General features: G+C 37.4%; 1 protein-coding gene across 1 annotated transcript in view; it reads left to right on the forward strand.

Annotated features, from left to right (window-relative positions):
- EXOC4 (exocyst complex component 4) overlaps positions 1-12,635 on the forward strand; it is a 735,341-nt gene that overhangs the window by 314,725 nt on the left and 407,981 nt on the right. Inside the window, exon 10 of the mRNA XM_035021134.1 lies at positions 6,699-6,795. Within this exon, the coding sequence (XP_034877025.1) occupies positions 6,699-6,795 (97 nt within the window). The remainder of the gene's footprint in view (positions 1-6,698; positions 6,796-12,635) is intronic.

Consider the following 12,635-nt stretch of genomic DNA (forward strand, 5'->3'; position numbering starts at 1 on the left):
ATTGACTTGGATAACCAACTGTTATATTTAGTGTTGATTCCATAGAAAATGCATTTTATGTGTCAGACCACCATAAAATCAGGGTTTACTGCTCCCTGGTTTAGAATTTTCCTGTATCATCCATCATCTGTGTCATTTTTTTTTTCAACCCGTGAGTTTCTTGGAACATAAAGTGATATTAAGTGTATTGTAGTGTATATATAGTTGAGGAAAAATAGTTTAAATACTGACCCTGCCATTTGTGATTTTGATTTTGAGCAAGACTCTGTACTCCTCCTCCCACGCCCATGAGCCTCCATTTCTTCATCTCTGTGTTGGGTAATAATATTACAGGGCTATTACTAGGATTAAGTGAGATATTTTATTTTATGTGAAGGGTCCAGCACAGTACCAGGTTCCTGGTAGATGTTTAATAAATGAGAGTCCCCTTCCAGCCTCTTGACCTTCTTCCTGCGGACTCTGTCTAATACTTGACACCTGTCTTATCTACACAGTACAACGTTAGAGCTGCCCAGGAATAAAATGTAATTGAGCAGAGAAACATAGACAAGGCATTTACTCCTCTTACGGTGGGGATAACTAATTTGTTTCTACTTGGGAGATTGTTTTCTACAAATAATATCTTATTATAATTTTTCAGCATTTTACTGAAACATGCATTCCTTACTTAGCATACTTTATGCAAAACACAACTGCTGTTTGTTCCTAGGTGGTCTGTACTTAGAATTCACTAGATCTGAAAGAGACATTATCATTTTTTCGGTTTGTTCGTTTGTTTATTCATGTATTCATTCAACAAATACTTACTGAATGCTTATCATGTGCCAGAAACTATTATAAGCACAGGAGATACATCCATGAACAAAATTATATTATTGTTAATAATTATAGACTTGGTGTGAGTTGAGTCCAGAAGATGATCCTTTCCTTGAAAGGGTTCCAAAGATTTTCTTCCCAGGTCCCACAGCGACTTACCATGAGAAGTAGAATGTTACCACCAATCTTGATTTGCTTGACTTGACCCTAATAGTAAGTTATTCGAGGGTAAGAATAAGTATTGTACTTCTCTTTTCTTCCTAATCTAGTACCAACCCCCAAGTTCATAGATAGATAGTCCCTAGTCACAGGTTGGGCAGTGGTGGTAACACAGCAACAGCATTAAGTCCTAATGATAATCTGTGCTTTTGAATGGGTACTTGCTAAAGAACTTAATCTAAAAGAACAAGGTGACAGCTGTGAATTCAGGGAATTCTTAGACCATTCAGCAGGCACTTAGAGCCAATTAAAGACCCTATTTATTGATGAAATCAATGCATTTTCATAATCCTTCGAAAGTGTTTATGAAGCAAAGTATTTGCTGTAAAAAAAAAAAAAAATCATCTTCACTGTCGTTCTTTACAATGTGAAAGGGCCACGTTGAAATCCAGGCCATATTAAACATGTCAGATAAGGTATGCTGTTTTTTGTGGCTCAACCCGACTGACCATCACACTCTATACTGTCTTCTTCTAAGCACTTGGCACAGACAATTCATAATCTTTACATCTATAATTTAATATTGGTTATTTCTTCTGTTATGCTGTAAGTGTTCTCAACAATTTTCTAACCTTTCACTGCAGTAATCCCCCCAGATAAGACAGACATATTCTAATTGCTCCTGTTAATGATATTGACTCATACGGTGCTGCCTGAAGTAGCAAGAATAACATTCTGTAAATTGGATCTTTTGTGTTTTAGTTTATGTTCCAGTGATGTTTTGTGTGTGTGTGTATGTGATCAGGTAGATCCTTAACTGCTTGGTCATTCTAATGAGAAAAGTAGACCATTTATTTGAGATATACTGGGTGTTAAACAGTGTACTGAATCCCCAGGAGTACGTTATCACCACAGGTCTTTGAAAGAGTTAATTTCAGTATGTATTTTATAAATGGGAAAGCTAAAGCTCAGAAAATTTAAATAATTCGGGGCGCCTGGGTGGCTCAGTCGTTAAGCGTCTGCCTTCGGCTCAGGTCATGATTTCAGGGTCCTGGGATCGAGCCCCGCATCGGGCTCCCTGCTCCGCGGGAAGCCTGCTTCTCCCTCTCCCCCTCCCCCTGCTTGTGTTCCCTCTCTTGCTGTGTCTCTCTCTGTCAAATAAATAAATAAAATCTTAAAAAAAAAAAAAAGAAAGAAAATTTAAATAATTCTATCACACTTCCACTATTAAGTAGCAATCTGGGGTCTGACACTGATCTTAGTGATTTTTCCACTGTCCCCTAGACCTGTCAGCGAGGACGTTTGTTTCTATTTCTCAGGCTGTGTTTTTCTTTTTCTGTTTTATTAAAATGACTATATTCATTGCAAATGACATCAAATTCCAGTTGGGAAGAATCAAGGAAGAAATAAGTTGAGGAACTAATGACTTCTGTATAAGTGAATTATCCAAGAAAGGCCTAGGTTGTGAGCCCTGATATGCTGTCATCCCAGCAGTCCCTGCGTGGCCTCCGTGCCTCTTGCCAGGTGTCTGCAAGAGCCTGTCAAACCATTGTCCTCATTGTTAGAAACTGAAATATGACTGGGGCACTTCCTCTCCTTTCTGCACAAGCTATATTCTACTTGTAATACAACTGTCAGTTTCCTTTTCTTTCCAACCACCCATCATCATTCAGCAATTTTTCTGGTGCCTATCACCCGGCCTCTGACAGCTGAAATCAGACTGTAAGCATAATGAATGAAGGTGAAGGAGATGCTCTGGCCCGTGCGTGCTCTTCCTGGGATGGAACATGTTCCCTCAGAACGCTCGTGACAGCTCGTGACGGCTCCCAGATTAGTTGATTACAGGAAGGCAGATGAGGAGAGGCGAGTTTTGTTTCTCATTCAGAATTTTGAAATGCTAGACTAAATCTCAGAGGATTCGACACTCGGACCATATGGTCTTCGGCCATGGTCTTTACTTTTGGTTCTGACCTATGTATTTTCAAGAATATTTTCCCTGGCTTGGTGCTGATATTGGTAATTGAGTAAGCTGGATTTGGACTTGCAGTAAAGAGGAAATCTCATCAAATGCAGGGTAGGTAGGGTTTGCAATGGGCCTGGAAGCCTATAATGAGGCTCCTGTAGGAGGAATTTTGGTTGGGGGTTGAGGTATTCCTGCCCAAAGTTTACTTTTGTTCAGTTTAACCCCACTCTGTAAAGCAGTAATCATCTTTCTGGAGCTAACCAGGAACAAATGCAACTATTATTTAGTTTCCAGCCAGATGCTAGCCCTCATCCTTCCTTTTCACAGCCAAATCTTCCTCTCGCTGACATTTCTCACAGCCCATGGCCCTTATTTTTGGTATTGTATCTTTTGTTATCTATGTTCCTATATGATTGTCATCAACAAATGTTCATTAAGTGCACCTGTTACCTGTAAGGCTCTGGGGATATAGAGGGGATTGCTTGTGTTTGTTAGGTCTTTGACAGTTCCCAAAGGACTTGCACATATACTCTCTCATCTAATTCCAATGACATTCTACTAAGGTCTCCATTTCTTCCTTCATTCAGCAAATGTATGCTTTTAGAACCACTTTCCAGGAAGTTCCATTCCAGGTAGGAAAATGTTACGTAAGCATTAGAAAACAAGTGACAATACAGGTGACCGATGTTGAGGTTATTTTATATAAAATCACTGCTAATGGAGTTTTGGACATTAGGAGAGGGCCACTCAACAGTTTAAGGCTAGACCTGGTGCCTAAAGAACTGGTCGGAGTGGGGCAGGGCCCTCCAGATGGAAGCCAAGTGTGGAGAAAGACACGGCGAAGCACCCACAGTCAGTGCATCTGGTGTGCCCGAAGCTGCTACTAGTTTGACCGGAGCTAGGTTCATCAGGTCTGAATATATTTATTGAGTATCTAAAATCATAGAACCTACAAATTTTTAGAAATCATTGGAGATCTTGTAGTCTAACTCTTATTTGTCCTTAAAAGAGATGCCCATCTTCCGTAAGTGAATGCATTATATTGTTGTGTATATTTATTTCATAGGAAGTTATTTACGTTGCGCCTGGAGTGCAGAATATAACCTGTTTATTTTCTACACATATTCACATGTTTCCTTGGTAATCCAGTACTGACTTCGTTTTATGATCGAAGTCAGTAAGAGCAGTGTTGATAAAGAAGATCTGTTTATTCTGTTCTGTTTGTTTGGAACCACAGCATGTGACTTTTAGAGGAGGGTTTTGTGAAAGGGGCAGTGTTTATGATAGTCTTGATGCTCTCCTTTTGCAAAACCACTGACTTAGCAGAACACTAATATCTCTGGTGCAAATATAGTAATACAAGATGGATTTTTTTTTCAAGTGAGAAAAAATAGTTCATGATTTTGAATCAAGAGCTGTACATTCCATTATATTTTCTGTTTTTCTTAAGAAAAGCCATGCTGTGATTAGTTGGTAGAAACAACCGATCCAAATAGGATTTGTCTAGACTCTGATGCCTCTGGGAAGTCTTGATGATCCGGGGTATGGATTTCTGAGGCTTCACGTGTTTTTATCAGTCAATCTCCATGATACCTCAGAGACCATTAAGATAGATAGTAAATCAAACGAGATTTAGTTGTGTTTGGTATCATGCAAAGAGCTGTAATTAGAAAGAAAATGTTGAATTTAGAAAAAAGAAAAATATTTTAAGTGTAGGCTGTCAGAATTTTGAGGAAGCCCAGGAAATAGCATCTCTCTTTACTGTCAGATTCCTGAAACATTAAGAAATAACATAAGGTAGATGGAAGGTGAAATTCCAACTTTTATACTGACATAAGCTAGACTGGAAGATGTGGTCTAGTTTGAGAGCCAAATGAGTTTGCTAACTGAACATGAAAATTAGACAAATTTACTCACCCACTTACAGAAGGGACTAGACCACTTCATCCTTCTCTGAACAAAGCAAGAACTTTATTGTTCAACTTTGCAAGACAACACTTACCATCTGCAGGCATTCTGGTTTCTAAAGTGGAATAAGGAGGTTGCCGAGACCTGCATGCTCGGCTTTGTCTTCTCAATTTTACCAGGGGAATTACTTCACTTCCCCTAGAGTGGGTAAAAGACAGAGAGAGCCCAGGGATTACATTAATTTTCATTCTCATAGTAGGTAACATGAGTAGTGTGTGTGGGAGGGGGAGCATTTCTCCCAACATCCTGAGATACACATTTTTTCACGTTTTAAAGCAGTTGAAATTAGGATGTTATCTTAAGTCAATGCCATTTTCATGGCTGTGGCCCAGAAGACAGCCAGAATGAGTTGTTTTGCATCAGTTGGTGTGAGCTGAGTGGATATTCCTCATACCATGAGCCTTCAATGTTTCAATTAATGAACCTCTTAAGGATAGGTTGAGGAAAGATTATGAATTTTGGTCGGTATAGGAACACCTTCCCTTTAAATCTTCTGATAGCGTCAAGTGCATATCAACATTAAACCTTGCAGAATCAGTATCGGCAGTTGGAATAAAATACTAGTACACTCCTTTAAGAAACCCACTTAGTGACACCATTTAGAAAACAAGGATATTGACAACTCTGAGTCATTAAGAAAAGCTGGATTCTGAAAATCATGTAGTTTTAAGAACACCTTAATTTATTTTTCTTATATTTCTGTATTAAATGTGTGTGAGATTTATGGTAAACATCTATTTATTTTAAAAGTCTTAAAGCCTTAAAAAATCTTAAATATTTACTTATAAATTATATAACCTACTTGTATATATTTAAACTGTAAGAAGCTTTTTTTTTTTAAAGATTTTATTTATTTATTTGAGACCGAGAGAATGAGAGAGAGAGAGCACATGAGAGGGGGGAGGGTCAGAGGGAGAAGCAGGCTCCCTGCCGAGCAGGGAGCCCGATGCGGGACTCGATCCCGGGACTCCAGGATCATGACCTGAGCCGAAGGCAGTCGCTTAACCAACTGAGCCACCCAGGCGCCCTGTAAGAAGCTTTTTAATGAGAAAAGAAAACCTTCTAGGTAATAAGGAAGCATTATATAGTTTCATTAGCAGGATTTTTTTAAAAATTAGTGTTAGTAGTGTTAAAATTGGTGGGGTCTTAGATTTGATGAAGTGTGGTCAAATTAGGTTTATATGGGTCTTTGCTCTAACCTTTACAGCCCTGGACAACCTTGAATGCTACTTCCTCTTTGGGAAAGTTTCACGTGCTATGCTATCTAAGATGGACACTGGTGATTGTAGATCTAAAAGATTAACTGGATTTGCCCTACACTGTTTCTTTAAAAACACTATTTTTTACTGAGCTTCCAGTGGAGCTTCACTCCAGAGTGAAAATGCTGCTCTACAGTTTATGTAACGAGGAAGACTGACTGGATCCAGTCACTCAAAATAATTGTATAGGTTTGAAGGCAACTGTTTTCAATGATAATCCTTCCTGTGATAGCATAACATTCATCTCAATAGCCTTGGTTTATTTTTTTGTAAAAGTTCTAATAAGCTGGGGCGCCTGGGTGGCTCAGTCGTTAAGCGTCTGCCTTTGGCTCAGGTCATGATCTCAGGGTCCTGGGATTGAGCCCCGCATCGGGCTCCCTGCTCCGCGGGGAGCCTGCTTCTCCCTCTCCCACTCCCCCCTGCTTGTGTTCCCTCTCTCGCTGTGTCTCTCTCTGTCAAATAAATAAATAAAAAATCTTAAAAAAAAAAATAAAAGTTCTAATAAGCTAAATCTGTCTTCTTTTTCCTGAAAGGGGGTCCTGATGATAACTTAATTGAAGGTGGAGGAACCAAATTTGTCTGCAAACCGGGAGCCAGAAATATTACTGTCATATTCCACCCATTACTAAGGTAAGTCGAATCCTATGTACTTACTGAAAGTCATTATTTTCATTATTTTTGCTGACGTACTGAATGCCAGGAGGTCAGTCAGCACTGAAACAAGTCCTAAATAAATAAATAAACAAGACAAAACAAAAACTTGTTCCATTTTTAGGGCTTCACTATCAAAGTTTGTCAATAAAACCAATAATGTCAACTCCGCTAAGTACCTATTTGTTCTCTGGAGTAATACTCCATAAATACTTTTTTATAATTTTCTTTGTTTCCTACTCCCTGTCCCTGGCGCCTCTCCCTCTCTCTGTCATTGTCCCTCCATTCCCTTCTTTATTTCAGGGAGTGGCAACTTATATGGCCCATAAGAGAAATCTAGTCTGTCACCTGGTTTTCTTTTTTTTAATAATTTTTTCTTGACACAGTCATGCTCATCTGTTTATGCACTGTCCATAGCTGCTCTGTGCCACAATGTTGCAGAATTGAATATTTGCAAGAGAAACCATATGGTCTACAAAGCCTAAGATGTTTACGCTTAGGCCCTTTACAGGAAAAAATGGCAGACCCATGATCTATCTCCCTAATTTATATTAATGACTCAGATATCCTCTGAGGATTGGCAAGTCTTGAAACAAATATGACTTATAAAAACTGAAAGACATTATAGCAGTCATGTATATGGTTTCATATATTAAAGGACAACTCGATGCTGACTGGATTGAAATCTGTTATATGCTCAGGTTATTGTGGAGCTATGATTATAAAAAAATAAAAATCTGTGATAATTGCATTTTAAAAACTTCTAAGTCCTAAATACCTTTAAAAAGGAACTTTTTGGGAAGACAGGAAAAGGGAGTTATTCTTCAATGGATCTAAAGTTTTGGTTTTGCAAGATGAAAAATTTCTAGAAACCTGGTTACAAAATAATGTGCATATAGTTAGCATTACTGTACTGTATACCTAAAAAAGATTAAGATGGCGAATTATATTTTAAGCGTTATTGGCCACAATAAAAAAGGGTACTCTTTGAACATAGATATCCAATATAATATTAATTGTATGTTTTCTCTGCAATGAACCAATATATATTTTTGCTTTTTCCTATAATGGACCAGAAACTCTTGGGTTCATTTAAGGTTAGCTGCCTCAGATCATCACATTCACTTCCTCAGGTAACTTCTATAATATTTGAGGCATTTGAAATAACAGTTAAGCAAATGCTGCTGAATTGTCCAGATAAATATTGAATATACTTTTCTAAAACATAAGCAGTTTATTACTGGAATTATCCTTATCCTACCTTCTCATTAACCAAGACTTACTAAATCGAAATCATTAGAACTAGTTCAATTTAGATCTCTTACCTAAGCAACAGGTTTAAAAATTGTACAGGAATACTTCACCCAATTAGTTTTAAATGCAGAAACACAAATATGTAAATTAAACAACAAAAAAATCCTTTCATGCAATAACAAGAGATTTTTAAAGAAGCATTATTAATCTTTTGAAAAATCTGTTTTAACAAACATTTGCAAAAGTAAATCATATAATTTAGGAATCCTGGAATTAAGAGAATTAAGACTATTCCTCTATAAATTTAGTTGATTTTCTATATAAATACATAAATTACAACATCTAGATTTTCTAGATTAAGTAGCAGTGCTCATATTTATTACACCTGACTTTGGTAATTGGTTTAGTATTCACTCTCGTCTTCAATTAAATTGATTTCTACTTAGTTAAAGTTGCTAATTGTTAGGAAAATGGGAAAATACCTTAATCATTATAGGCATCTTCTAACCTAGATTTAATGCCATAATTTACTGCTAAGTTACGCCATGGCATGGATAAATGTAATCCTTATGCTTAGGTTTGTTCCAAAGCATAGAAAAAGACCTTTGGAAGTTTTTTAGCTGTGGTTGTCAGTCACTTTTCAGGAGATTTTTTTTTCTCTATAAACTTTTTTTTTTCCCTTTATAAATGTGAAGTTAGGAGATTGGGGAAGAAAAGCTACCCTTATCTGACAGTTAATAAAATGCATTTTTGCTAAAGTATGAGTAGAGTTTAATGTATTACAATTCTTAACAATTATTTTTTAGCATTTATCCTTCTCTACAAGCGAGTTGTTTTAGGACTTGATAATACTCATACTAGTTTTACTCACTCGATTGGTCTCTACTTTCATTCTGAATGTTATTATTGATTAAAAGTTTTGTTGCATGATACAGTTTACATTCATTCTCTGTGTAACTCTTAATGGAAGTCACAAGAATATTATGGGGTCTGCGAGGTAAGTTAATTCCTTTCTAAGCAGGTGATCATTATAGACTTTAAATTAGCCTTTGGCTCAAATTGTAACCTTGCTTCTCAAACCCGTTATAAAGTCTCAGCTGAAACCTCAAAATGGGCTTATGGAATTTCAAATGATTAAGATCTTATAGTTTTGGTTGTTTTTTTTTTTTAATTTTGTTTTTACACTTCAGCATTTGTTGATTATTGGATTTATTATTTCTTCTAAAGCTTGGAAGTTTAGTTTTGGTAATGAGGAGAGTCAGTGGGTATTATACTAGTGCATTTCATTTTTACTCTATATATTTAAAGTTTTCTCATTTCTCCTGTAGCCATTCATTTATTCATGATCGACAAATGTATATTGAACACTTACGGTGCATGTTTTCCCTTCTCTAAGTTCGCTGTGGACTCTTCTTTAGAAATAGTCACTCTTATTTTTATGGGATTATTTAAATAAAATATGCATACATATATTTTCCGTCCTTTGGAATGCCCCTCATTTTATTTCCATGCTAGCTCAAAGTGAATGTGATTTAGCATATTACTATTTACAAAACCATATAACCTAGTGAGAGTTAGCATAGAATAATTTGAAAGATGGGGAATTAAAGCACAGGATTTAAAATTTAAAGTGAAAAGTGCAACAAATTAGGTTCAGATCCAGGTTCCTCTGTTCAGTTTTACTCACTGATTATTTATTGGGCCCTGATTCTATGCGAGGTCCTGGGGAAATGAAAAAATAACATCAAATCCTTGCCTAAAGGTATTCCCTTGGTAGTTGCATGGGCGGCAAAAACTGAGAAGCCCCAAAACTCCAATGACTGGTGAGGACAGAGATGAGTGGGATCTTGCACCAGGAGGTAGATGACTGCAGCCTTTCCCGTACATAGTTGGACAGTAGTGAGCCGGTGCATAACCTTTCACCCAGCACTTCGCCTCCTTGCGTGCTTCTGCTCAGATGCAGGGACTCCTCGTTTTCCTCTCCTAAGTCCCCAAACTCTAGTTCAGAAGGAACTTACTACAAGTTGGCTTTTATCAGCCATTTAAACACTGTCCTTGTTTTCTTGCACTGTCTCTCTCAGGGAGCTTTTTTCCATGGGAATGGAGTTTTTGTTTCCCTTTGCTACTTTTCCCCTACGTCTAGCGATACTTGTATTCTGTCTTCCTGAAATGCTGCAGGTGGCTTGTGTATACTTCATTTATTAAAAATGTCCTTTCCATCATTTTTATTTAGTGGGCAGCGCATTCTTTGCTGCATAAAAGTTTCCTGTACTGAAAACTTGGAACCACCCTGTTCAAGAACACCACACAGCACATTCCTATTATGCTGTTTCATATATTCTCAGCTGTCATTTTTACTGTTCTCCCATAAAATCATTGTACAAGGTCCCAGATCTGGCAACCTTGCGAGTTTATTTTTGTACTTTTCTTCTAAGTACTGCAGTTTCTTCCCTAGGAAATCTCACAGGGTGTCGGAGGCAAATCTACGGACCTCCAGTCTGTTCACTACCCCTTAACTCTGCTGGCCCCTTTGACTTGTTTATTTAATGCTCTTCCTTACTATTTTCTCTTTCTGGGTAAGAAACCAGAAAATTGTCTCAGAGAATGATGTTTTAGAAAAATGAGGTCTATAGCATTATCTTGCTTGCTTTATTCTTAGCCTAATAACACATTGTGTGAAACTTAAGCCTTAATGTAAGCTTTTGATGGTAAGAGTTTATCTAATCAGTTTTGCTACCTCTGGTTCTAAGTGAACAAAACATACTGAAATGAAGAGGTTTCTGCTTAAACCTAGGTAGATTCTGAAATATTTTCACCAAAATAGAGACCCTGAAAATGATAGGCTGAATAACTAGTACCACCCTCACTGACATAGTTGCTGCTTTTTCCCTTTCTCTGAAAACAGTCAAGAGGAATGGATGGATTCACTCTAATAAATTCTTTTATAGGCTTCAATTTGGGAAACACAAAGAAAATACGTTAATGGTGAAATCTGAATGACGGTATTTCTTTTGTCTAGAGCAGACATGCATTTAGATTTTTTTTTTTTACACAAATTATTTTTTAGTAGTTCCATCATGGTAAACTTTATCAACAAAATACACTTTGTTGAGGTATCAATCACAGTTTGACAGAGTAGCACTTTGTAGTTATAATTAATATATAATGTAGCCATTTCTGGAAATTTGAAGTTACCTTGTGGCTGCTATTTGTGGGATTTTGCGGGGAGGGGCAGAGAATTTATTTCTCTCTTTGTTTTTTCATTTATCACTATTCCTTATTCTCTAACCCCCTCAGCAGAGAATATATGGTTCCTTAGATTGTTCGTACAGTTCCTTCATATAGCAAAAACTGAGTGACAATAAAAATTATTCCTTTACCAATCGAAATGCTTACAGCGTCTAACTAAAGAATTTAAAAACACTCTCGGGCGCCTGGGTGGCTCAGTTGGTTAAGCGACTGCCTTCGGCTCAGGTCATGATCCTGGAGTCCCGGGATCGAGTCCCGCATCGGGCTCCCTGCTCGGCGGGGGGTCTGCTTCTCCCTCTGACCCTCCCCCCTCTCATGCTCTCTCTCATTCTCTCTCTCAAATAAATAAATAAAATCTTTAAAAAATAAAAAAAAATTAAAAAAAAATAAAAACACTCTCAAGCTTTATTAATCTCTCATTTATTTACTTATTGCCTGCATTTGTGATTGCATACCTTCTGAGTCAGTAAGGCAAATTGGTGGGGAGTGCTTCTCTTGAAAACAAAGTTATGCCCTTGACTCTGTTGCATTCAACCCTTCTACAGCTGGAGGCTTTCAGTTTCAAAGGTAGAATCATCAAAGAGAAATAGTGGGATTTCATGTAGCCCATCACTGTTAGAGAAACAAAGATCCCTAGTCTTGAGAGCTGGGACAGGTCGGAGTATGGACACCTGAGTCCAAGGAAGCATTCTCACTGTGTCCTGACATGACCTCTTCCTCTTCTTATAGGGACACCAGCCTTTCTGGATTACAGTCTCACTCTTTATGACCTCATTTAACTTTAATTATCTATTGCAGAAAATGTACATTAAATTTTGCAATTAGAACAAACTCAGGAAATTAATTTATTAAGTGATTAATTTATCATTCTTTTAGCACTGGAGCCAGTGTTTAGATGGGAAGGAGTTTTGTGTATTTCATGAGAGAGAGATAGACCACTGAGTGTGGGCTGGGGGTGGGGGTATGAGTGATCACATTTTAATTTTTGTTGACCAAATCCCTGTGTGTCTTAGTTTTCCATATCTGTAAAATCAAGGAGTTGGTTGGTCTGGATTTTGCTCTCTACCTCTCAAGTTTGTGATTTTGTGACCAGGAAATGCTTTTATAATATTTAAGGACTCCAAAGGCCTGACATTTTAAAATTTAAAAGTCCAAATGACAATGTGTTTCTTTTGCTTATTTGCTTCAACTAGCTTTTAAAAGACATTTGGCTCTTTAGGGTAATGATCACTTTGCATATATGAAGTACGTTTCTTATGAGACAATTGAAGAACAGATGTTTGCAGTGGGGTGACTTGGCAGAGGTAAGAGGCTGG

Source organism: Mirounga leonina, unplaced genomic scaffold, assembly GCF_011800145.1.
Source record: "Mirounga leonina isolate KUSES-001 unplaced genomic scaffold, KU_Mleo_1.0 Mir_174, whole genome shotgun sequence".
In the NCBI taxonomy this organism is placed as follows: domain Eukaryota; kingdom Metazoa; phylum Chordata; class Mammalia; order Carnivora; family Phocidae; genus Mirounga; species Mirounga leonina.